The sequence below is a fragment of the Loxodonta africana genome, chromosome 1 (assembly GCF_030014295.1).
Source record: "Loxodonta africana isolate mLoxAfr1 chromosome 1, mLoxAfr1.hap2, whole genome shotgun sequence".
In the NCBI taxonomy this organism is placed as follows: domain Eukaryota; kingdom Metazoa; phylum Chordata; class Mammalia; order Proboscidea; family Elephantidae; genus Loxodonta; species Loxodonta africana.
In genome coordinates this window covers 182,210,013-182,237,186 of record NC_087342.1, presented here as the reverse complement: position 1 = coordinate 182,237,186, position 27,174 = coordinate 182,210,013, and the positions used below count along the sequence as shown (strand labels likewise).

Sequence of the window (27,174 nt, the reverse complement as noted above, 5' to 3'; positions counted from 1 at the left end):
GTGGTGCTTAAGTCACAGATATATCTATCTACCATTAAATTCCAAGAGATACCCGTGTTAGTTCAGGTTTCTAAGCATTCAAGAACATGTAGCCTGAAATTAGTCCCAAATCTATAAAAGTAAAATAGTACAACTGAGGAAATGCCAAGGATCTATAACAGGCTCTTCTTGTTCGAAGCAAAACACTATATGAAGCAAGTGTCATCTCATCTTAAGTTTTGCCTAGCACCACAACACCTACTTATTTTTAACACATATAAACTGGAAACTATAAATTCCTGAACTTAACTATATTTCATTTTTTTAAGCAGAACTTTTCAAGAAAAGTAAAAACAGGAAGTTATTTTTCTAATAAGTTTATAAACAACATGGGAGCCTTTGGATCTTGAATGTGATAACTTTGGAAATGTGCAACTGTCTATTTCTAAAGTGGGAACACTTTCCCAAACTGTTCCCTCCTGAAGATTCTACATTCTGCCTCAAAAGGAATGTCAACATGACTCAAATCCCTAACCTATCAGTGGAGTAAAAAGAGTGCTATCACACCGTGGTGCTTGAGCTTCTGATTCTACCAGCATTCACCTAACGTTACTATTCTCATACATCTCCAATACTAGAGTGTTCAGAGACACTCTGACGTGTTCTCACTGGTGAAAAAACTGTTTTGACTATCATCAAGTATCTGAATATTCAGTGTTTCTGGCCCTTGGCACTGTCCTATACCTTGCCAGGTGTTTACAGGTGAAATAGGAACCATCTTTTTGGCCCTCTGTGAGCTTAATGATTCCTAAGAACTCTCGTGAAGTGAGCAAATGAGACAGAAACATGGCACTATTGATTATACTGATTACCTGCTTTGTGATTATTTTTGCTACTTCCCAGCCTTGCCAGACCCCTGATGACTTTGTGGCTGCCACTTCTCCAGGACATGTCATGATTGGAGGTTTGTTTGCCATTCATGAAAAAACCGTGTCCTCAGAAGAATATCCCAGACGACCAGAAATCCAGAAGTGTGTTGGGTGAGTAAAGCCTCAGAGAACACACTTAGATTTCAAGATTTTATCAAAGGACTAGGACATGTAATATGTTTATTTATATTAGCATCTGAAGTGTTTTAATAAAATGTAAACTTCTTGAGAGAGATAATATTCATTCCACATTGAACAACTATTTACTAAATGCTTACATTACCCAGGCCCTATTCCAGGCACTGAGGTTACAGAGGTGAATACACTAGACAGCTCCTGACTTCCATATGGCTTGCATGTGGAGGGCCCTGAAAATATTATAAGACTTAATTATCAGACAAACTATTACCTTAACCTGTCCCTCTTCTTTATTTTTTTTAACCCAAAATGTTAACACTTATTTGCCAAACTTCGTATTTAGATGATCCACAATGATATTTTTATTCAAATGGTTTTATTTATCATTACTACCAATGAACTAAAAGGAAACTTCAGACTATCAAAGCCTGATCAATAATATCCTGCTTTCTTAATTAAAAAAAAAAAAATTAGTGAACCATTATTATGTATTAGGCAATGTTTGTAACCCTTTGTATACAGTGGTGGATGAGATAAACTTAACAGCAAATCAGTAGTCAAACAACCAAATGTTCTGGAATAATCACAAATCAAGAAGTAAACTGGAAAAGGCCTCTGAATGTGGAAACAGCTACGCTTCAAAACTAAAATAATGCATTTAATATAGGAGAAGGTTGTTGGGCTTTTACCCAGAGACGTTTTACATGTAATTCTTAAGAGTCTTAATTTATCTGGTTTCCAAACACAGCAGATGAGAATCAGAAAATTAAAATAATGACTTGTGAGTCATAAAATTCAGGTACTTTTGCAGTAATAAAACGCTGACATCTAACTATAAAAAGAATTTAAAAATTAGATCCCTATATTGCAGAAGGAAACCCTGCTGACACAGTGGTTAAGAGCTACAGCTGCTAACCAAAAGGTCAGCAGCTTGAATTCACCAAGCACTCTTTGGAAACCCTAGGGTCAGTTCTACTCTGTCCTATAGGGTCACTATGAGTAGAAATCAACTTGATGGCAATGGGTTTGGTTTAGATATTGCAGAATATTCTAAACTAATTGTTCAAAATGATCCCAGAATTTATCAGGAAAATGTTTAGTCCTGTCTCATATACTTCTTTTTTTTTTTTTTCATATACTATGTTTAAGAAACTGTGGCTTTCTATACTACCCTTTACAAAGATTTCTACCAAAAATTATTTTTAAATAAATAAAATTTATAGTCTTCAACAGATGAGCTTCACTTATTCAGAAATATCTAATTATAAACAGAGATGTGAATAAATGAGACATCAGCATGTCTATAAAAGAGTTCTGATTGCAAAAATGTTCTGATTCAAAAAAATACTTGTTTCCCAACAGCTTCGAAATATCAATCTTTCTTCAAACTCTTGCTATGATACACAGCATTGAGATGATCAATAATTCAACACTGCTATCTGGAGTTACACTGGGGTATGAAATCTATGACACTTGTACAGAAGTTACAGTGGCAATGGCAGCCACTCTCAGGTTTCTTTCTAAACTCAACTGCTCCAGAGAAATCATGGAGTTTAAGTGTGATTATTCCAGCTACTTGCCGAGGGTTAAGGCTGTCATAGGTGCTGGTTACTCAGAAATAACCATTGCTGTCTCCAGGATGTTGAATTTACAGCTCATGCCACAGGTAGGTCTTTTTCTATTTCCATACAGGGGTCTTGATCATATTCCTTATTATGAAAGAATCAGGGTAATCTTAGAAAACTAGTTAGGGGGTTGCTTTTACTTCAATATTTCTTATCAGTCAAAGAAAGGATGTGCCCTATTATGAACGGTATAGTGAAAAAAGTACTCGGTAAGTAGTTACCCCTCAATCTGTCAGGTCTAGTTTCTGACAGTTTTCAGCATAATTTAGATAAGATGCAAACGTCTGAGAGTATCAACACATTATTCATTGGATAATATGAAGAAAATATCAGTTGAATGATATGAAGAAAAGTGAAGGAAGTAAGGGCTACAGGAGAATGATGGTCAAGGAAGGCCTCTTAAGGAAGTGACGTTGAGCGTGAAACTTGAATGAGAAGGGCAGTCAAGGGAAAATGGAGGAAGAGTGGAGAGTCTCTAAGCAGAGGAAGCAAGAAGTGCAAAGTTTGGAATGCCCAAAGAATATTTAAAAAGGTCACTATGGCTAAATCAGTTTAAGAAGAAAGGAGTAGAGTAAGAGAAGCATTTGTAGAGACAAGCAAGGACTAGGTCATAGAGTATCTTGAACACCATAGTACATTTTGCATTTGTTCTGAATGTGATGGGAAGGTTTTCAGCAGAGACTATTGAGCTGCTTATCTCCATATGATACAAGCCAATAATCAGGTTGTAAGCCAAAAGACTTCTGAATAACCAAAACAGACATTGGAGACCCCATGCGCTAAGTTCCTGCACACCACAATCATACGTTACTTAACATCCATGAGACGTTCTGTGAAATAGAACATTCTGTGATTTGGATGTTGTGCAAACACCATATTATATACAGGCAGTCTCTGGATTATGAACGAGTTCCGTTCTTAAGTCTGTCTTTAAGCAGAATTTCTACCTAAGTCAGAACACTTAGGCACAAATTGTATCTAATGTCAGCTAGTCAAATGTTTGTCTTAGTATATAGTATATAGTGTGCCTTTCTACACATAAAAAACATTAAAGAAACACTTCAGAGACTCTAAAACATCTTTAATAATATGGTAATAATAATAATGTTTGATGTGTGTCATGAAGTAGCACCCATCTGTTATTTTCGACCATTGTATTACCTCAAATTTTTAATATAATAGGCTTTATGAGGTTGATTCATAACTACAGGTTGTACATAAATTGGGCATTCTTAACCTAGGGACTGCCTTACTTAGTACCTATAAGGAGCTCTGGTGGGACAGTGGTTAAGCACTCAACTGCTAACTGACAGGCCGGTGGTTCCAATTCACCAGCTGCTCTTTGGGAGAAAGATGTGATAGTCTGCTTCCACAAAGATTTACAGCCTTGGAACCCAATGGGGCAGTTCAACTCTGTCCTACAGATCCACTATGAGTCGAAATTTAACTTGAATGGCAATGGGTTTGGTTTTGATTTTAGTGTGCCCGTACTGACGAAATAGCCACCAGGAAGCTATTGTTCATGACAGCCAGTTACATTCCATTCTCCAATTGGGATTTCTGAACTCTATCCAAACTTTATGGGACCACAGGCGTCTATGTCGTCGGACATTGCATGACCACACTCAAGAGTCAGGCAAGCCCCCCTTGGCTTTTATTTTCAGCCTACTTATCTTCATACCTGGGAGAAAGATGTGGCAGTACGCTTCCATAAAGATTTACAGCCTTGGAAACCCTACGGGATCGCTATGAGTCCATCCACTTGACGGCAGTGGGTTTGGTTTTAGTTTTTGGTATCTTCGTATTCAACCATTCTGTAACTTTCTCATGTCCCTGCTACCTAAAAAAAAAAAAAAAAAAGTCCAAGGAAAATTAGAAGCCAAAGTTAGAAGGGAAAAAGATTTATTGTCATACTACCAAGAAATAACTATCTGGTAGAAGTGAGAAAACAGGAAATACATGTATATATAACATAATAAATGTGCATAAGAATTCAAAATATATAACTTTCTGGAACTTGAGTAAATAAATCATATAACCATAAAAAAGCCTGGTAATTCCATTATATTATAACCCAGTGAAGTTTTGTAATCAAAACCCCAAATTATCAAGAAATGTTAAAATTATATTTAATGATCTCTATTTAAAAAGACAAGCAGATAAGAAAATTATTTTTTAAAAGGCTGAAAGCTATACATAGGCAAAAATAATACTGTAGTTATTTTTCATTATAAAATAAAGAAGGGCTAGAAGTCCAATAAGATATAAACTACCAAAAAAAAGATCATTTAAAGAGATAACTGATGACTATGGTGTGTCACAAAAAAGTATTTATGTCATAAAGTTAATTGAATTTTATTTTAAAATTTTAATTAATTAAATGGTATATATGGTGAAAGATTGAAAGAGAAGAGGAGATAAGGACAATAGTTGGCATATTAGGATTGGTGCAATTTTAGATGATTATCTTTCTTTTATTGTTTTATTATACTTATACAACTCTAACAAGTAAAATGTAGAAGGATGAGAGTATAAGAGATTTTAGAAAGGATGCATCAAAAACAAAAGAACAGGAAGTTTAAGTCTTAAATGGCAAAAGCAAAAAGAATAATTCCCCAACCATATCAGAGATAAGGCTTTGGCTCAAAATTTCTAGAGTTATGCACAATGCTAGTTAAGTGATAAGTAAGAAAAGTAGACTAATTTAGCAATAGTTGGCTAAGGCAAAAAAGTGATTTCCGTGATACACAACACGAAAGGGAAGGGGCCCCTTTAGGCATAACACTGATTTTACACAAGTCCAGTCCTTACAACGCAGCTGAGCACAGCCATGTCCATACTGGGAAGATAACTAAGGTGCAGGGAATGTCCACCATGCTCTAGTATACATTCAAATTTCCTCCTTTAACAGTTAAAAAACCCTATGACTTTACAAGTAAATATATGTTCAGTAACTCTTCCAAATTAACTGGAACCAGAATGCTAACATTGTGTCCGACTCCAAATCCAAAGCCTAATGTCCTTCTACCATACTTTGTGGCTGCTGTAAACGGTAAATAAGAAAAAAAACAAAAAACTGAGTACTGACTGACTGAGCAAGTGACATAGTGCTATTGCAGCTAGGGAAGGTAATAATTCTACCTGGAATAAAACCACCAAGGATGTAAACCTGACAAAACTTTGCACATATCACCCATCACTGTCGAGTCGATTTCGACTCATAGAGCACACATTAGGTTTCCCAAAACGCCGATGCTTATTTGACTAGATCAGGGGTCAGCAAACTGCAGTCTGTGGGCCAAATGTGGCTCTCAAGTTCTTGAGTTCTCAAGCTACACGGACGGTTTTTTTACGTTTTTTAAAGCGTTATAAAAACAAAACAAAACACAAAGAATTTATGACAGAGACCACAAGTGACTCGCAAAGCCTAAATATTTTCTATCTGGCTCTACAGAAAAAGTTTTCTCACCCCTGGACTAGATGATTATTTGACTGGACAGTTTATTTTACCTGGAATAAAATCACCCAAGTTCTAAATTAGACAAAATTTTGAATTTTTCTCACCCCTGGACTAGATGATTATTTGACTGGATGGTTTATTTTACCTGGAATAAAATCACCAAAGTTCTAAATTAGACAAAATTTTGAACATATTAGGTGTTCCAAAATACACTTTGCTTACTTGTCTGGCTGCATTTTTTCCTCTATTTACCTCTAAAGTATCTATGATTGGTCCTGGCCTGAGATGTTAGATATAGATGGATATAGAGGTACAGATAGAGATATAAGATAGAACCAGAACCATCAAGGGGCTTATACTGTACACAAAATGAAATGATTAGAGACCAGTGAATCTAAACCCATGACAAAGTGGTATCATGTCTTGAGCTATTTGTAAAGTAGAAGTTCATTGAAAGAGAAGGATGGAAAGGACCAGAGAATTTAGAGAAAGATATTTACAGAAATCAAAGAGAGGAACACCTATCACGAACGGTCACTTGGAACTCATGAACGCCATAACTAAAAGATTCTGTCAATTTCCAGGTGAGTTACGAATCAACTGCAGAAATTCTAAGTGACAAAAGTCGCTTTCCTTCATTTTTCCGGACTGTGCCCAGTGACTTCTATCAAACTAAAGCAATGGCCCACCTGATTCAGAAATCTGGATGGAACTGGATTGGCATGATAACTACAGATGATGACTATGGACGTTTGGCGCTCAACACTTTTGAAATTCAGGCTGCTGCAAAAAATGTGTGCATAGCCTTCAAAGAGGTTTTTCCAGCTTTCCTTTCAGATAACACCATTGAAGTCAGGATCAATCAGACACTTGAGAAAATCATTGCAGAAGCTCAAGTTAATGTCATTGTGGTATTTCTGAGGCAATTCCATGTTTTCAATCTCTTCAATAAAGCCATTGAAAAGAATATAAATAAGATATGGATTGCTAGTGATAATTGGTCAACTGCCACTAACATTGCCACCATTCCTAACATTAAAAGGGTTGGCAAAGTTGTGGGGTTTACCTTTAGAAGAGGGAATATGTCCTCTTTCCACGCCTTCCTTCAAAATCTGCCGATGTTCCCCAAGCACAAGAACAAACCCTTAAATGAATATGTCATGCTGTTGTCTGCCTGTGCATATGCCAAGGACAGTGATTTGAGTCAATGCATTTTCAACCGTTCTCTGAGGACTTTGGCCTACAAGGCTATAGAAAGGAACTTCTCCCTGAGAAATAACTTCCTGTGGGATTATACTGAGCCAGGAGTGGTTCACAGTATTCAGCTGGCAGTGTTTGCCCTTGGTTATGCCATTCGGGATCTGTGCCAAGCTCGAGACTGTCAGAACCCCAACGCCTTTCAACCATGGGAGGTACTAACTCATACATCCAAAAAAAAAAAAACCCCTTCCATCATTTTCCCCATTTCCCTCCCTTCCTTAACTCAAAATAGATTTATATTAACTATTCTTAATCTTATCCCTTTTATAACACCTTCAGTGTTTGAGTAAGCTGCATTTCTATCATAGCTCACTGTTCTTGAGGAAATAGAATTGTCATTTTACCTTCACCTGCTACTCTGATTCCTCAAAGTTGTGTGCTTTTCCTTTCCTTGCATTTACAGATTTGTATTAGACCTTGCAGGTTTTCCAATGCTTCATATGAATTATCTCTTTCAATTCTCTTAACAAACATAGGAGTTAGACTAGGCAAGTTTAATGACCCTTTTTATTATTACTAGGTCTCTGGGTGGCATGAGTGGTTTGTGATCGGCTGCTAACCAAAGGGCTGGTGGTTTGAACCCTCCCAGTGGCATTGTGGAAGAAAAGCCTGGCAATCTGCTTCTGTAAAGATTCTGGACAAGAAAACCCTATGAAGCAGTTCTATTCTGTAACACACGGGATCGTCACGAGTCACAGTTGACTCAAGGGCAACGGGTTTGGTTTTTGGTTTTTTATTATTCCTAATTATTATGGATGAGGAAACTAAAGCTAGAAAGTACCAGAAGCAAGACTCCAGTCTGAGTCTTCTAACTTCGTGCCCACTGCTTTTCACTGTGCCATTGGTGGTTTATGGTAACTGAGGGTGGTCTCCCTAGAACACCAGCCTTCTTCAATGGAATGTTGTTGGGTCAATCATAGCAATGTCAATGACATACACATTCAAATGAACTATCAGTTGTGTGTAATAGAAGTCTTTCCTTTCTTCTCTCTGATTAGCCTGTTGTTGTTTTTAGGTACCCTCAAGTCTGTAGCTTGTAGAAGCTCAAAGCTTAATGTGGTCTTATTTAATGAAAATTTTTCCATTGTGCTTTTTAATGTCTGTGAGCAAGGCATTTAAAAGTAAATTGCTTCTTTAAAAGATGATAAATTCTACTCATTAGAGACAAATAAATTTCTCAATAATGTGCATTCAAAGACAAACTTACATGTCTTAAGGGAGAATCATCTTCAAAAAATATATTTATTTTAAATCTGTAAGGGGCAAGAAGGTAAAATGGAATAAGGTTCAATTTTTCTGATGGTAAAAGTAGATATCCAGTACATATTATTTCTACCTTTGTCATTTTAACTACTAAAAAAAAAAAAACCTGTTCCTGTCAAGTCAATTCCAGCTCATAGCGACCTGATAGGACAGAGTAGAACTGCCCCGTAGGTTTTCTGATGAGCAGCTGGTGGATTCAAACAGCCAACCTTTTGGTTAGCAGCTAAGCTCTTAACCACTGTGCCACCAGGCTCTTTTTTTTTTTTTTAACTATAAGCACCCAAAAACACAAGCTCCAAGGTTTGAGGTGACCAGTTTGGGTGGATCAAGTAATGGCCAGAGAGTGTTTTAAATCGCTCATTTTTAAACTAGTTTTCAGCTTCTAAATACCACCCACCACCAAAAATCTAAGAGGTTGTCGTATGCTGCTGAGTCAATTCCAACTCATAGCAACTCTATATAACAGAGTATAACTGCCCCAGAAGGTTTCCTAGGCTATAATTTTTATGAGAGAAGATCTCCTGATCTTTCTCCCACAGAGCTGCTAACCCATTGACACCCATTGCCTTCGAGTCGGGTTCAAACTGCCAACCTTTTGTTCAGCAGCCAAGCACTTAACCATTGTGCCACCAGGGCTCCTTGATGAAGAGGTAAGACTAGAGATTAAGATCATATTTCAATTAAAACTCTCATATACATTTGCATATCATATAGTATTTTTAAAACACTTGGTTGAAAGAATACTTTTTAGTGTAAAACTTTAATAGAAAATGAGTATAAGCTATAAATTATCTTTCTCAAATCGCCAACACTCTTCACTAGCCTCTAAATTCAGCCAGACTTTTTCTAACATATTTCAATAGTTTTTGTCTGGTACACTGCAGAAAATCATGTTTCATTTTAAAATGTGGACTACCATACTGAAACCACCATGTGGAATTTTAGAAATGAGAGCTTAGGAGGAATGGAAGAAAAAAGACAATTATAGACACTGGTGGCGTAAAGAGGAGAGGATGTAACGAGCCTCATGAGGAAAGAGAAATACAAATAGCAAGAGCTTTCTTTACTTCCTAAAGATCAGGGAAAGTGTATCAGGAATAAGTCTTGAACATTCTGAGGAAAAGACTTGAGAAAGTATAATCTAAGCCAAATCTACTAAAACTTTTTATTTAAACACCAGGCGCCTGGGGTCACTCTTTATGCCCCTGAGAGCCTGTTTATCTAGAAACAAACAGAAACAGACTGGAAAGGAGGACTGTGGGTGACTAGCTCCTTTGATCACGATGTGCATGAGCCACATCTTTGTCAGATTCAGTGGGGCAAATAATGCAAACAATGGTCTTTTTATGAAGAAACCTGCATAGACATTAAATTTCAAAGATCATCAACTCAACAGCAACTGGCTTGGTTTTTGGTTTTAATCAAAGATATGTTCTTGAGGATTATTTTGTTCCCTAACAAAATTCACAAAAATTTAAACAACATTTTCTCAATGATTATTTGGAGTCAAATTATTTTGAAGGGGTTAGTTTTTCCCAGTGCTTAAGAATAATACTGTGGCTTGAGATTTCAGTGACATCTGTAAGCAGTACTCAGGGGTATCACAGTCACACTTGTTTTACTTCAATAGATTTTTAATGTTTCTCAGGTGTGTGTGAGGATACTACCCCCTTGCCACTAGTGATTTTGGTTTTATTTTTTGCCCTTCCACTTCTGATGATATATAGGGTAGTAGGTGATGTATATGAGAGAAGAGAATGTCAAACTGCTATTCATGTAATTATTTAGCAAATATATGTTGGGCGTTTCAATGTTCTAGGCACTGTGTTGAGTGTTGAAGTTATTATGGGCAATAAGAAAGAATTCCTTCCTTAATGAAGTTTCCTTTGCACTGGAGCATGTAATTGAACAACTAAAGGAGCTGGTTACAATGCAGGATGATGCATTACAATGCTTCATTTAAACACAAGATGGCAGAGAAGCACATAATTGAAGCAGCTAATTCAAAATTAGTGGTTCAGAAAACACTTTCCAAAGAACAATGGCATCTCTGATGAATATGATGAGCTGGTAGGAGTTAGCCAGGTAGGAGTTAGACAAAAAAAAACCTCTAGCAAAGTCCCAGAGAGGAGAGAAAGCATGGCGTTCTCAAGCCAGAAAATGGCAGCATAGGGCTGGAGTCTTGTATGGAAGCTGTAGGTAAATTGAGATTGGAGGGGTTAGTGAAGGACTTATCACTAGGGTCTTGTCAACCAAAGCATCTCAAACATTGATGTGCAGTTGAATTGCCTGGGAATCTTGCTAGAATGCAGACGCTGGTTCAGTAGTTCTTGAGTGGGACCTGAGAGTCTGTATTTCTAACCAGCTCCCAGTACTGATACTGTTGCTGACACTGCTGGCATTAGATTCATCCTTTAAACAGAAAGATCGGCTCCTAACTGAAATGAGGGAAGTTGGACTTGATAGAGCAACGGGGCCCAATTAAAGATATTTTTAAGCAGAAGAGTGGTTTTCTATTTCAGAAACAGAATTCAGACTGCAATGTGAAGTGATTAAGGGACACAAGACTGGAGGTGAAAAGATCAATTTGATAATCCAGGTTTAAGAGGAGGGTGCCTTAAACTACAAGTGTGACACAGATGATGGGAGATGTACACATGGACACTAAGAGGAAGGATAAAGAGCATTTGAACGTAGATCGGATTTAAAGGATGACTGAGAGTAGCAAAGATGTTGCCAATGATTCCAAATTTGAGCAACTGCTATCATTTGTCCAGATGGAAATAGACATAAATGGCGATCTGGTGGGGAGAAGAAATATTAAGCATTCCATTTTGGATATGTTGAGTTTGAAGAATTTATGCGACATCCAAGTGTAGCAGTCTAACACTTGAGTATTAGTTCAGTAGTCAGGAGAGATGTGTGCTGAGCTAAGCTTGATTTTGGATTAGTATGGATAAAAATAGCTAACACTTTTTAAGGCCTGCTGTACTACCAGAAGTAGCAGTTGCTCTCAAGTCGACTCTGACTTATGGCCACCCAATATATGTCAGAGGAAAACTGTGCTCTGTCGGGTTTTCAACGGCTGATTTTTTGGAAGTAGGTTTTCCAAGGAGCCTCCGGGTAGACTTGAACCTCCTTTGTTTCAGTTAGGAGTGGAGCATGTTAACGGTTTGCACCACTCTTCTAGTCATTATAATATTATGGTAGGTCTACAGCACTCACGTTCTTTATATTCCATCCTAAAGAAGTGGCAAGAGAGAGCGCTGTTGGTGACCCAAACTTGCAGCAGTTTAGAGATGGAAGGGATTTTAGCCAGGAAGGGTTTGGCCCACATTTGCTCACATAGCAGTAAAGCTGCCCTAGCCTTAGTTCAGGGTGCTTTCTGCTACCCCTCAGAAAGTTTCACAAAAGAAAAGAGCATAGTCTGGGCACTAGGACAGAGATGTAAGACTGCTCTCTCTGCTATTCTCTAATTCACTAACATAAATACCTCTTTCCACAAGCACAGCTCACTTGTGAGGACAGAGTGGATAGATAGGATAGAATGGATAGATAGAGCAATTAAGGAAATGAAAAACATCAACCACAAGAACTTAAACGGCATAGCCTCCAGGCCTTGCATTCTTAGAAGCAGGACATTACCATATATAGGAGAAAAACATAATAATGGAAACGTGAATACCATTCTCTTTGTTTTTCTAGTGTCAAATTTACAACGAATTTCAGTCGTCATGAAAAAGTAATAAAAGATTGACGAAAAAAGAATTTAACAGTTTAATAACTGGAGTGTTAATGTTCAAAATTTACCTTAATCCAAAGCAAATGTTCTACCGTGTTTAATGAGTAATGAAGGCTCTGTTTATTTGCCTCCACCTTCTTTCCTGTAAGAACAAGCATAGAATTGCTCTAGTTTATTTACACTATTCAATGTTATCGTTATTTACAGAATGTGTATGTGTCAGAACTTTACCCTCTAGAACCTAATTAAATGCAGGAAAAAACAGATGGAAATTATAGTTCAAACACAAAAGTGAAAGAGGATATGTTACTGGGGCTTAAATGTGCGTAGGGCTTAAGGAAGCATCAGAAGAAAAACCGGTATACAGGTGAAGGTGGAAACATTGCAGGCAGGCCCTTATGTATTTTTTCTGTTTAATTCTACTTTTTTCTTCCAGGCGATTGCTAGGGTAAGGTTTTGTTGGTTAATTTCACCATAGATGTTAGTCCACCGAGATGTTAAGTCTTGCTTCTTTAACGCAATACTAATTAATTTACATTTGTTAGAAGAACTAATAAAATAAATAGGCCCATTTAGAGATTTTGCTAAAATGGTATTCAGTCATTGACATGACTGTTCTAGCTAATAGATTTACCATAAAACATTACTTCATTTTCTAATATTCTATTCACTAAAAAAAAAAAAAAAAAGATTAAAGGAAAGAAACATTCATAAAAGAGTAAATGTGAAGGAAGCTAAACAGAATACTTTCTGCCTCATTCTGTAGATTTTGAGCCAACAACAGTCACATAGGATCATAGATTTCAATAATCAGTGGACCCAAAGCATTCAGAAAAAAATCATTGCCCTCGAGTCAATTCCAACTCACGCAGCCATACAGGACAGAGTAGAACTGCCCCAGAGAGTTTCCAAGGAGCTGCTGGTGGATTTGAACGGCTGACCTTTTGGTTAGCACCCAAACACTTAACCACTGCGCTATTCAACTGGTAGCACCAGAACCGAAACCTGTTTTCCTATCAGTGTTACTTCACTGCAGCACAAGTTCATTACAGCTGCGTCATTTGTAAGTAAAACATTTCCTCTCCTAGCTGTATTGCATGTAAGTTCTCACTACACAAATTGGGTAGCAAGACAAGTAATTGTTCATCATATTTCTTGGCTCTTGGCTCTTGAGTTAAAAAAAAAAAAAAAGAAAATCATTTTATGAATTCAACTAGAAGTAAAATTTAGAGGCCACTGTAGTAGGCACAGAAACCCTGGTGGCATAGCGGTTAAGAGTTGGGCTGCTAACCAAAATGTCAACAGTTCGAATCCACCAGGCACTCATTGGAAACCCTTTGGAGCAGTTTTAGTCTGCCCTAAAGGGTCACTGTAAGTCGGAATCGACTTGTGGGTAACAGGCTTTTGTTTGTTTGTTTGTTCGCTATGCACCGGCCCCTGTGGTGCAATGGTTAAGAGCATAGCTGCTAACCAAAAAAGGTTGCCAGTTGGAATCCACCAGCCGATTCTTAGAAATCCCATGGGGCAGTTCCACCCTGTCCTACAGGGTTGCAATGAGTCAGAATTGATTCAACGGCAACAGATTTGGTTGGTTTGGGTTTATTGTGCATAGTAGGAGTCCCTGGGTGGCACCGTTCATCACCATGATTGGAACCCACTCCATGGCCACTGTTTTGGTTTTTACGATGCACTCAATCACTGAAACAGACTTGAGACCCACTGGAGACAACAAGGCTCCACCTCCCACCAAATGGGTAACTAAGTATGGTCTTAAAGGGTGGGCACCAGCAGCTGCTTTACATCTACCAACTAAACTTCTCGGGTGGAGACATTCCTCAGAGTAGGCCTGAGGAGTAGGATGCTGTTTGTAGCTGTCTCTTCTGCCTTCATTTTGGAGATGGTGAACATGATAACTGCTGGTTTGGATTACCTGCTCAGACCAAGTCGTTTGTGACTCTAGAAGGAAAGGAAGAATTTTCCTCCCTTCCATAACTCCAGAAGGCATGTTGGTGATTACTCTGGAGTCAGAAAGAAAAAATAGTGAAGAAGATTTTGAATTAATGTGTTGTTAGATGTGTTGGAAAGACCCCAGAATGAAAGTCAGGATGTGTGTCCTCAGATAAATCACTTCACCTCTCAGTGCCTGGGGGATCTCATCTAAGAAAGAGGAAGATAATCCCTACATGCCTGCTTCACTGAGTTGTTATGGGATAAAAGGGCATCAAACATATGACTATTAATAAGTAATAGATGAATGTTATTTATTTGCACAATGTCCTTATTAGATAATAATAATACCTATTAATACCTAACTTTTAATCTGTTCCAGATACTGGGCTAAACTCTCTACGGGTATAATTATATTTAATCCTTACAATACTGTATAAGGTAATTTCTACTATCCTCATTTTACAGATGATGAAGCTGAGGCCTAGAAAAAATATAACTGTCAAGATCACACCATGAGATAGAGAGCCAGAATTGGAATCCAGGATTCTTCTTTATAGGACACATTCTGAAATGCTGCCATGTGGATAAACACAGATGCTCAGATTCTAGTATTACGGGCTAGAAAAACCACCATCCATAGAAATTAGCTTGGTTTCTCAAATTCACATAGGAAGGCTTTGGCAAAAATGAGGCCAGAACTCATTCTTGAATGGTTACCATATCATTAAGAACCTCTCTTAACCAGTTAGTGCACTCACTGATCCAAAATGCCTTTTTTTCCTTCTAATTTTTAAGTGATATTCCTTGTAAGACTGCTCTAATTGGGATTACGAATACACTTACAGTGTGCATTCAGTGTTCATTTCTGTTTTTATCTTTTATAGTTACTTGATGTGCTGAAAAATGTGACGTTCACTGATGGAAAGAATTCATTTCATTTTGATGCTCATGGGGATTTGAATACTGGATATGATGTTTTGCTCTGGAAGGAGATCAATGGCCATATGACTATCACCAAGATGGCAGAATATGACTTGCAGAAGGATGTCTTCATCTTTACAGACCAAGAAACAAAAAATGAGTTCAGGAATCTTAAGGTAACTTTGTGGTAGACTGCTTTGTAGCATTAAGCTTGACTCATTCAAAATCAACTGGCCCCGCAACTGCAAAAGTACTTGACCCCACCAGGACCCTCAGTGATCCTTCAACCTCTTTACTGTACAATATGTACATTACATTAAACTGGATTACATCCACAGGTATAGGAGTAAATTCCAACACATATTTTGGGGAGACACAATTCAATCCATAACATCACTTTACTTCACTTACCAGATAATTATTCTCCTCCCCATGAAATGCTTTGTTTGCTTGCTTCTATAACACTACACACTCTCTCTCTCTTTTTTTTTTTAGTACACATATTGTTTTATAACATTGGTTAACAACCCCACCACATGTCAACACTCTCCCTTCTCAACCTTGGGTTCCCTATTACCAGGTTTCCTGTTCCCTCCTGCCTTCTAGTCTTTGCCCCTGGGCTGGTGTGCCCCTTTATTCTCGTTTTGTTTTATGGGCCTGTCCAATCTTTGGGTGAAGGGAGAACCTCAGGAGTGACTTCATTACTGAGCTGAAAGGGTGTCCAGGGACCATACTCCCAGGGTTTCTCCAGTCTCTGTCGGGCCAGAAAGTCTGGTCCTTCTATTTGAGTTAGAGTTTTGCTCCACATTTTCTCCAGCTCTGTCTGGGACCCTCTATTGTGATCCCTGTCAGAGCAGTTGGTGGTGGTAGCTGGGCACCATCTAGTTGTATTGGACTCAGTCTGGTAGAGGCCGTGGTAGATGTCGTCTATTAGTCCTTTGGATGAATCTTTCCCTTATGTCTTTAGTTTTCATTCTTCCTTGCTCCTGAAGGGGTGAGACCAGTGGAGTATCCTAAATGGCCACTCACAGGCTTTTAAAACCCCAGACGCTACTCACCAAAGTAGAATGTAGAACATTTTCTTTACAAACTCTGTTATGCCAACTGAGCTAGATGTTCCCAGAGACCATGGTCCCCACAGCCCTCAGCCCAGCAATTCTATCCCGCAGGGAGTTTGAATGTATCTATGGAGCGAGCTTCCATGACCTTGCCTTGTACAAGTTGTGCTGTTTTCCCCTGTATTGTGTACTGTCATACCCTTCACCAAAGTTACCACTTACCTATTGTCTATTTAGTGTTTTTCTATCCCCACCCTTCCCCTCCCTTGTAATCATCAAAGATTGTTTCTTTTTGACACGACACTCTCTTGATTTTCTTCTTTTGCTGGTTCCTTATCATTCCCTAGAAAAATAAAAACCCCATTGCTATAGAGTCGATTCTGACTCATAGCAACCCTATAGGACAGAGTGGAACTGCCCCATAGGTTTTCCAAGGAGTGGCTGGTAGATTCAAACTGCTGACCTTCTGGCCAGCAGCTGAGCTCTTAACCACTGCACCACCAAGGCTCTTATCATTCTCATTGCCTCTAAATATTGGAGTTCCCCAGGGCTCGTAACTGATCCTCTTTTCTGTCTGCAGTTTTCCTTAGTGATCTCATCCATTCTCATGGTTTTAAATGCCTTCTATATGCTGATGCCCCCATCCCCTAGATTTTTAGCTCCAGGATTCTATCCCAAGTAAATATACAACTGCCTATTTGGCATCTCTACTTGGATTATGGTGTTAACAAAGAATATTGAATATATCATGGACTTCCAGAAGAACAAAGGACCCTGTCTTGAAAGAAGTACAGGAAGAATGCTCTTTAGAAGCGAGGATGGCAAGACTTCATTTCACGTACTTTGGACATGTTATCAGGAGGGACTAGTCCCTGGAGAAGGATGTCATGTTTCGTAAAGTAGAGGGTCAGTGAAGAAGAGGATGACTTTCGATGAGATGGATTGGCACAGTGGCTGCAAAAATGGGACCAAGCATAGCTTGAGGATGGCCAGGACTGAGCAGTGTTCCATTTTGTTGTACATGGGGTCACTGTGAATTGGAACTGACTCAAGGGTACCTAACAAACACAACACTTAAATATCTAATAGTCATTTTAACTTAATATCTCCAAAACTGGTCGGCTGATATTCTCTCCAAAACCTACCCGATTTCAACAAATGGCAACTTCCTTCCCCTAGTTGCTCATGCAAAAGCCTGGTAGGATCCTGGCTTCCTTTCTTTCTGTCACACCCCATGTCCAATCTAGGCTGTACTTTCAAAATGTGTCCAAAATCTGACCACTTTTTACCCTCTACTCCACTGCTACCACCGCACCCCAAGCCACAATTCTCTCTCATCCCAATTATTACAGCAGGCTTTTGACTGCTCTCTGCTTCCACTTTTATTCCCTTCAGCCTGTCCTCAAAACAGCAGCCTGGATAATCCTGTAAAATACAGTATTCTCAGAAATCCTTCTATGGCATCCTATTTTCTATTTGGGTAAAAGCCAATGTCTTTAAAGACTCCAAGCCCTACGTGACCTGCTCTCAATACCTCTCTGACCTTATCTCCTACTATCCCCCTTACTTTTGCCCATCTCTTATAACCCCACAGGTCTTCCCGCTATTGTATACCTGCCGTCCTTGCTCCGAGCTCAAGCCCTTTGTACCTCCTGTTTCCTTTGCCTGTAATAATCTTCAACGATGTCCATATGGTTTACTTTTTCACTTTCCTTTGATTTTTCTAAAATGCCACCTTTTAAGTGAAGCCTTCCCTGGCCACCCTAATTAAAATTGCAACATCTCACCATCCTTTCATATACACTGTCCTGTCTTTATTTTATCCTTAGCACTTATCACTATCTAGCATTCTGTACATTTTGCTTATTTTTATCTTGTTGATAAAAGAGGATGACTTTCGATGAGATGGATTGGCACAGTGGCTGCAAAAATGGGACCAAGCATAGCTTGAGGATGGCCAGGACTGAGCAGTGTTCTATTTTGTTGTACATGGGGTCAACCAGCCTTGCCAACTAGAACTTAAGGTCTATGTCAGCGGGGATTTTTGTGTTTCATTTCCTGCTGTATCTCCTACAACTAGAAAGCTTTTGTTAGCTGCCATTGAGTTGTTCCAACTCTTGGTGACCTTATGGACAACCTAATAAAATCTTGCCCAGTTCTGCTCCATCTTCATGACTACTGGCATGTTTGAGTTCATTTTTGTGGCCATTGTGTAGTACCTTCCAACCTAGGGAGTTCATCTTCTAGCACCATGTGGGCCAATATTCTGTTGTTTCCATAGGCTAATTTTCAGAAGTAGATTTCCAAGCCTTTCTTCCTAGTTCGTCTTAGTCTAGAAGCTCTTCTGAAACCTCTCCACCATGGGTGAGCCTGCTCATATTTGAAATGCCAGTAGCACAGCTCCCAGCGTTTAAAAAAAAAAAAAACACAACAAACCACCAGAGTACAGAACAATATGATGAACAAACAACTAGAATAGGGGCTGGCACATAGTAGGCATTCAACAAATATTTATTGTGTGAAAGAATGAATTCTGTTGTAAATCACTGTCCGTAGTCTAAGTTTCCCTGTCAGAAGTTTCAGTAAAACAAAATACTTTTCCTTTGGAAGACAGAAATTTAGCTTTCCTTCTATGCTCTCAAACTTTCATCATCATCTTTATTAATTCACCATTATCCCCATAAGCACCTTATGAACCCAGTACTCTGCTTTAACTTTAACTTAAACTGAACCTTTTTGGCTACGCTGTGACTCCTTTTCTTATTAAACACAGAAAGGATTCTGTATTATTTTTGTAGAAAGAACTGTTTTTAATTATTACTGAGACTTATCTCCTGACTATAGGGAAGACACTCAATGAGAGGGAGGTGACAAAATGACTAAGAACTGAATAGAGCTTTTAATAACTACATGGAAGGGACTGACAACCATGAAAGAGGACAAGTCCTCCTTTCTAAAGGAAACACACACACATATTTCAAGAATGTAGTGGAAGCTAACAATAAACAATAAAAACCAAAAATCAAACCCATTGCTGTCAAGTCAGTTCTGACTCATAGTGACCCTACAGGACAGAGTAGAACTGCCCCCATTGGGTTTCCGAGGCTGTAAATCTTTACAGAAGCAGACTGCCACATCTTCCTCCCCAAACAGCCACTGGTGGGTTCAAACGGCCAACCTGAGATCAATTAGGTGGGATTTCAAGATCCTCTTATCAATCTACAGGCTAAACGGGAGTATTAACATTTCTGGTAAATCACCAAAACCCACAGTCCAAAACATGTGATAAACCTAAATCTGTTGATACCTCAGAGTTATCAATACCTGACTTTAGAATGTGTTTGCTGTCTCTTGATGTGGATGGAGAAAGGATATGGTGTTGCTGGGAAAGAAGATTGCACGTTTATCCCTAATGATGTCTGGCTTTATCTAACAGTCAAATCTTTTTGTGTCCTTTGTGCACCCTTCCAGAGAGTGGGTACTTCAGATTAAAATTTTGCCCTGGGGAATCCACAAGGCAGACATTCTCCTTGCTGAAAACCCAGGTCAACAATAATTATGTTGGGAAGAAGAAAGCAACTATTTGTGGACACAGGGCCCATGATCTTGGCTGCTTTTCTCTCTCAGATCTTTCTAATCTCTCAGAGGAAAGACTGGTGAGCTTAGAGCTTTGATTGTGTTCCAGCCTCAGCCTTAGCCGTTCAGAGAGTCTTGAGAAAGCCTCATTTAACCATTCAGCCCTGGCTTCCTAGGGTAAGGGTGAAACGATGACAGCAATTCATTTCACAATATGCCACAAGAAAGGGACTATGAATGGAAAATAGTAACATAGCTGAAGTGCTAAGAATTATTAGCTAAATAGGAAGCATAGGGTTCCATACAAGTAGAATGTTGCTGTGTGTGGTTCACACTGTGACATGCAGAATTATAACCTAAATTCTCAGAAGGATTTAAATATTATTTATATCTCAAAGGTTGTCTTGTTAACTTCCACTCTAGTAGTTTTAAATTAAATGTGGTCCATTGTTATGCTTTTTAGGTTTAAACTGAACATGGTCCTTGAACTAGGACCTTTGCACAGCATGATTATTTTCTCCTAAAGAATATAAGAGCCTGATAATTTCCCATTTTCTTATAGAGTTGAACTCCTTCTAAAGTACAGAATCAGAAATTTCCATACCATCATTTCCTTCTTTCATTCCACCACTACACGTTTCTCATTCTGCTGGGGACTTCTCAAATAGCTAATTTCCATAATTTGCTTACAGAAGTTTTTAGTGTGACAAAAACTGTGTTCTTCCTAAAGCAGTTACTCCATGAGAAACATTTCATATTTCTTAAAGTCATTCACGTTCCTCCAGATGGCAAAAAAAGTCTATTCTCTGAAAAAAGATCAAAATACTGTTTAGTAAATACACCTTTATACTGTGTCAAAGTTCGTTACGATAATTCTTTTTAAAAAATCTATTTGGGATTTCTTTCCACTTTTAACATAGCAAATTCCATCTAAATGCTCCAAGGAATGCAGCCCTGGACAGATGAAGAAAACTACAAGAAGTCAACATATTTGTTGCTATGAATGTGTGAACTGTCCTGAAAATCACTACAGTAATCAGACAGGTAATTACAGTCACTACAACACAAGGTGGTGCACCTGAAGCCTTTCTCCTAGGATTTTTTTTTTTTTTAAATTTTCCTTGAATCCTATTTTGGTTTATTTTTTCATTTGATAAAAAAGCTTCCCATGCTCTTGATAATTTAAATTACAATGAAATTTCATTCGATCTTAGAATCTGCTCTATTATATCAATAGCACAGCCAACTAAAAAAAAAAAGTTAAAAGTAACTTCACTTCCAGGGGAAAATGTCATTCCCCCACCATCCCTGCTCCAGCAACTCTTAAAATACAAGGCAATATCTATGTGTTTCCATACAGACATGCCTGGCTTGTAATTGGACCACAATTAATATAAATAAAAAGAATGGCGAATTAACTAAACTCAGCATAACAGAAATCCAGAGGTTAAGAAACAGGTGTGCATACCCTGGAGATCTCACTACGCCTACTTACCAAAGAGCAAAAGTTAAGCCTGAAAAGAAAGAACCTTCTTTGAGACAAGAGTACCAACTACTGACAGAGATGAGGCGCTAGTGACTGATTGTTTGCCAACCCTATCTTTAACAGTTTTACCAGATCACAGCAAAATACACAAATTAAAGAACAGGAGTGAGGTCAGCAGCCTTAGGAGCCCTAAAAGGAGCTATCAGCACTTTCCCTAGAGTTAAACCTACTTTAAAAGCATTCCTATTCATCTTCTACAAAAGCTGAGCACCCCAGAGATGAAATAGGACCCAAATGGCTCTTCTTTTTTTTCTTATTAGCTTCAAGGATGCAGAAGTTTAACAAGATTCCAATATTCATGTTCTGTCACTGTCTCACAAAATGGCATTTACTCCAACCTGAGATGGATCATGCTGCCTAAATAATTAGATAATTGCGGGGGAATGGGGGTATTTCCAGGCAATAGAGTGATTAGCAACTATCTGCCAAGTGGGATAAATAAAAACGCTGAGAAGTATATGCCATTTATTTCCCAAAAAGATGTACAATAATCTTTCAAGATCTAAGCTGGGTTGTCTTCTTATAACCGGGAAAAATTGCTTTCATAAACAAGAATTGAAAACTGAGTACACTTTAGAGGAAAAGCAGTTATGATGATCTGAAATCTTGTTCTTCTCTATGTATCCAACACCAAACATGGCTCTAGTACATAGAAAAGTTTAGTAAGTACTCACTGAATGAATGAAACAGCAGATACTGGCAGCAGTGGTCAAGGGGTAGACAGGAGAAAAATAGTTACTTGTAAAAAAGTAGGTTTTGGAGAAAGGTCCCTCCTTGTGCAAATGGTTTGAGTGCAAACAGTTGGCAAGTCACTTCCACCCATAGGTGCCTCACAAGAATGGCCTGGAAATCTACTTCTCAAAGATCAAACAAAAAAACCCATTGCCAATTCTGACTCATAGTGACCCTATAGGACAGAGTAGAACTGTCCCATAAGGTTTCCAAGGAGTGGGTGGTGAATTCAAACTGCCAACCTTTTGGTTAGCAGCCATAGCTCTTACCCACTGAACCACCAGGGTTCCACTGAAAACCCCATGGGGCACAGTTCTACTCTGATACACATAGGGTCATCGTGTGTCAGAACTGACTCAGTGGCAGTGGGTTTAGGGTTTGGAAAGGGAAGTATGCTAGAAAGGTCATGAAATTTATAAATAGAAATACAGCCTGATTGTGAGGCTAATAAGGAAGAGAACATAGAAAATTTAAAAAGTTGAATGGGCACTGGGGAGTTTAATCACATGATGCCCTGAGATAAAATTTTTGGAAGCAGTTGGGACCCACCATTTTCAGGGGGTGGAAACAGGGAGAAAATGCAATCACACCCAACAAGGCTCCACTCTAATACCAAGTATTCATGCCACACATGCAGTCAGAATCAGCATAAATAATTTTTGAGCTGATCAATACCAGAGTGAGACACTTAATTTTACTAGCTTCCTGGGGAAAAATAAACTTTAATTCTTCATCAGCAGCCATTAATTATAATCTTGTGGTATCTCACTTTCAGGAAGAGACTTTGAGCTTTTAGTGTGGTCTAGCTGTATGGCTCTTAGTTTTAAAAGACCAGCAACCTTATTCATAACAGCAGCTCCCATGTACTGAGTGTCTACCGTGCCAAGCTCCATGCAAAGCGTCTTATATGCATTATCTTATTGAATGCAACAACCCAATCTAGCAGAGTCTTTTTTTTTTTTAAGAGATTTGGAAAGAGGCTTGCAAAGGTCAACTAGCTGTTTCAAGATCACAGAAATAGTAAGTGGTAGAACCAGAACAAGAACCTGAGATACACCTGATTCCACAGCTCACGCTTTTAACAGAGCCACCAGTAATAAATTCATAAAAGACTAGTGTCTATCCTGAGTATGTATATTAATTTCCTAATGACTAGCAGCACAGCTAAGGTTTGGTCTTTCTCTTTCTCTCTCTTCCCCTCCACCTTTTCTCTTACCTTTGGCCTACTCTCTCACTTTCTTTGAGTTCTGTGCACGCTTTATTTTAATATGTAATCAATATGACAATAACATGTATCTGTTTTCAGTCAGGTCTACTACATACAAGGAGTCTCATTTGTAGTATTGTGAGCCATCACCTAGTTTAAATGTTCACAAAGTTAACTGACTTTCCTCTGTCTTTTTAGATATGGATCACTGCCTTTTATGCAACAACGAAACTCACTGGGCCCCTGTAAGGAGCACCACGTGCTATGAAAAGGAAGTAGAGTATCTCAACTGGAATGACTCCCTGGCTATCCTACTCCTGGGCCTCTCCCTACTGGGAATCATGTTTGTTCTGGCCATTGGCATAATATTTACAAGAAATCTGAACACACCCATTGTAAAATCATCCGGGGGATTGACAGTCTGCTATGTAATCCTCCTCAGTCATTTCCTCAACTTTGCCAGCACGGGCTTTTTCATTGGAGAACCACAAAGCTTCACATGTAAAACCAGGCAGACACTGTTTGGTGTGAGTTTTACTCTCTGCATCTCCTGCATTTTGATGAAGTCCCTGAAAATTTTGCTAGCCTTCAGCTTCGATCCGAAGTTGCAGAACTTCCTGAAGCGCCTCTACAAACCCATCCCCATTATCTTCACTTGCACAGGTATCCAGGTTGTCATTTGCACTCTCTGGTTAATTTTTGCTGCACCTGTAGTGGAGGAGAATGTCTCCTTGCCTAGAGTCATTATCCTGAAATGTGAGGAAGGATCCATGGTTGCATTTGGCTCCATGCTGGGCTATATTGCCATCTTGGCCTTTATTTGCTTCATATTTGCCTTCAAAGGCAGGAAGTTACCTGAGAATTACAACGAAGCCAAATTCATAACATTTGGCATGCTCATTTACTTCATAGCTTGGATTACATTCATCCCTGTCTATGTGACCACATTTGGCAAATACCTACCTGCAATAGAGATTATTGTCATTTTGATATCAAATTATGGGATCCTGTGTTGCACATTCTTTCCCAAATGTTATGTTATTCTTTGGAAGCAAGAGACCAACACAAAATCTGCCTTCCTCAAGATGATTTATAGTTACTCTTCCCACAGTGCAGGCAGCCTTGCCATGAGCCAAGCTTCGCTGGACTCCACCAACAGCAGTCTGGGAATGACCAACCCCAATGCTGACGGCAAGTCTGCAGCCTCACAGAAAAACAAAGCCCTTCAGGCACAAGCGTTTGCAGATATATGCAGAGAAAATATTCCAGGAGTATCTAAAACTTTGCCTCGAAAAAGAATTTCAAGTATATGAATGAGCCCCTTGGGAGCTGCCAAGTCCCTGAATAAAATGTTTTCAGGGTCTTCACATTTAAGATGTGCACCTACTTTCCCAGCAAATATGTCCTATGTGTGTCTTCAACTGCCACTATCTTCTCCAAATTTTGCTTGAACACTTACATGGTCCAATTGCTTGCTTAACAAAGAAATTAAGCCCCTCAACCTGAAACTCTCCCCATTCCCTACCACTTATATCTGCCTCTATCTTTACCTGCTTCCTCTTAGGTTCACAGTTAAAGGTATCTCTTCTATTCAAAGTTAATTCACACTATGTTATGTTTTTACTCCGTCCCTTACTGTCTCTTCTCAAACCTCTTTACATTTGCATACCTTCTTCTTTCTTGGGCATCTTTGCTTTCTCTTTCCACTGCTCAAAGCCCTAGTGGCACAGTGGTTGAAAGCTCAGCTGCTAACCAAAAGCTCAGCAGTTGGAATCCACCTGCTGCTCCTTGGAAGCCCTTTGGGGCAGTTCTACTCTGTCCTATATGGTCGCTATGTATCAACTCAAGGGCAGTGGGTTTCTTTTTTTGGTTTCCCACTGCTCAGTCCAGTTCAACAAGCCTTGGAGTAGTTACCATGTGCCAGATAATTATGCTAAATACAATGGTGTAAGAAGAAGCAAGAAAAGAAATTTAGCCTTAAGGAGCTCAAAATCCAAGGGGCAAGAGTCTTATGTAGGCATTTTCAATTAATGTGGGGAATTCTATGATTGTAATGTGTAAGCACTACAATAGTATAAGTGGCTCTTCATCACCCTGGTGTGTGATGAAGGGTTTAAGAGTAGTTAGGTGTTGTGGTAGTCTGAATAATGGCCCCCAACGATATTCAGGTCCTATTCCCTGGAACCCGTGACTGTTACCTTATATGACAAAAGAGACATTGCAGATGTAACTAAATTAAGAATCTTGAGATGGGAAGATTAACCTGAATTATTTGATTGAGCCCTATATGTAATCACAAGTGTCTTTCTAAAAGGGAAGCAGAGGGAAATGTATCACAGAGAAGAAGGCAATATGACGACTGAAGAAAGATGCTACACTGCTGGCTTTGAAGATGGAGGAAGGGACCATGAGCCAAGGAATGCAGCTCTAAAAGCTGGAAAAGACAAGGAAACGAATTCTTGCCTAGAGCCTTTGGAGGGAGCACAGCCCTGTAAGCACCTTGACTTTAGCCCAATGAATCTGATTCCAGACTTCTAGCCTCCAGAACTGAAGAGAATAAATTTGTGTTGTTTTAAGCCACCAAGTTTGTGATGCTTTATTACGGCACCCATAAAAACCTAGCACAGGTGAAGTTCTGAAAAGTCAGTAGGAGTTAGCCAAACAAACGTGTTCCAGATAGAGAAGAAAAGCAGGAACAGTAGCAGAAAGTGGGAAGAGCTATGTTCGGGGAACTGCAGTCACGCTGGTATTAGTAGAGAGAAGTCCTCTTTGGGAGTGAGAGATTAGGTCATGAATGAATGCCACAGACTGGAGATCCTTGTTCAAGAGCTTAGATAATATCTTGTGTGTAGTAGGTGGTCATCTGAGGCAGGCAGGTGAGAGCCCCAGAGTCCCATTTTAGGAAGATCACTCTGAGGCAAGTTAGAGGCTGGACACCACTTAAGAGAGGATTAGGATCTGTACTTGAGAATAGAAAGAGGATATGGAAATGTATTTCAGCTACATAGGAGGTGGTCATTTATTTGACGTGGTTGGTGAAGCATGAGTTATAGGCTTCTAGTTTGACTTATTTAGAGGTGATACAGAATACACGAGGAATACAGGAGGTTTGAGAAGATGATCAAATATTGAATTTGGGTTGCCTGGGGTAATTTCAAGATGTGTTACGCATTAGTGTGGATACAAGACTCTGAAATCAGGGAATAGGTCCGGGCTAGTGATATAGATTTGGGTGCCATGCTGACATTGCTTCCTTCCTTACAAAACAGAAAAACATACAAAATAGCATTGCTCCCAACCTTGACTTTAGCTACTGTTCTGTTTCTCTCTCCTTTTAATATTTGAAGAAATAATATCATTATTTTCTTGTGACCCATTAGTTCTAGACCTACTGAAATCTGGCTTCTAGTTCACTACTCTGCTGACATAGTTCATGGAAAAGTTACCTATGACCTCTTTCTATAAAATTAAATGATCATTTTTTTCTAAATTTTATGTTCTTATTGTTGTTGAGAATATACACAGGAAAACACACCAATTCAACAGTTTCTACATGTATAATCTAGTGATATTGATTACATTCTTTTGAGCTGTGTGACCATTCTCACCCTCCTTTTCTGAGTTGTTCCTCCCTCATTAGCATAAACTTACTGCCCCCTAAGGTTCTCACCTAATCTTTCAAATCACTGTTGTCAATTTGGTCCCACATAGATAGTTCTTAAAAGGGTATAATGCAAAAGAAAAAAAAAAAACCACAATGCTCAAGGCAGACTTTTTTTACTAGATAA

General features: G+C 38.8%; 1 protein-coding gene across 3 annotated transcripts; it reads left to right on the top strand.

Annotated features, from left to right (window-relative positions):
* The first annotated feature begins 763 nt into the window (after positions 1-763).
* Positions 764-24,699, top strand: GPRC6A (G protein-coupled receptor class C group 6 member A). Of its 3 annotated transcripts, none has more exons than XM_010596772.3 (6): positions 764-1,019; positions 2,409-2,712; positions 6,716-7,027; positions 15,231-15,443; positions 20,822-20,945; positions 23,585-24,699. In XM_010596772.3, exons 1-6 carry the CDS (start codon positions 826-828, stop codon positions 24,697-24,699), a joined length of 2,262 nt encoding a protein of 753 aa, XP_010595074.2. In that variant the 5' UTR covers positions 764-825. The 3 variants fall into 3 exon arrangements, with proteins under 3 accessions (XP_010595074.2, XP_003404312.2, XP_010595028.2); XM_003404264.4 differs by having other exon boundaries at positions 6,716-7,543; XM_010596726.3 differs by lacking the exon at positions 15,231-15,443 and having other exon boundaries at positions 6,716-7,543.
* Positions 24,700-27,174: the final 2,475 nt, after the last annotated feature.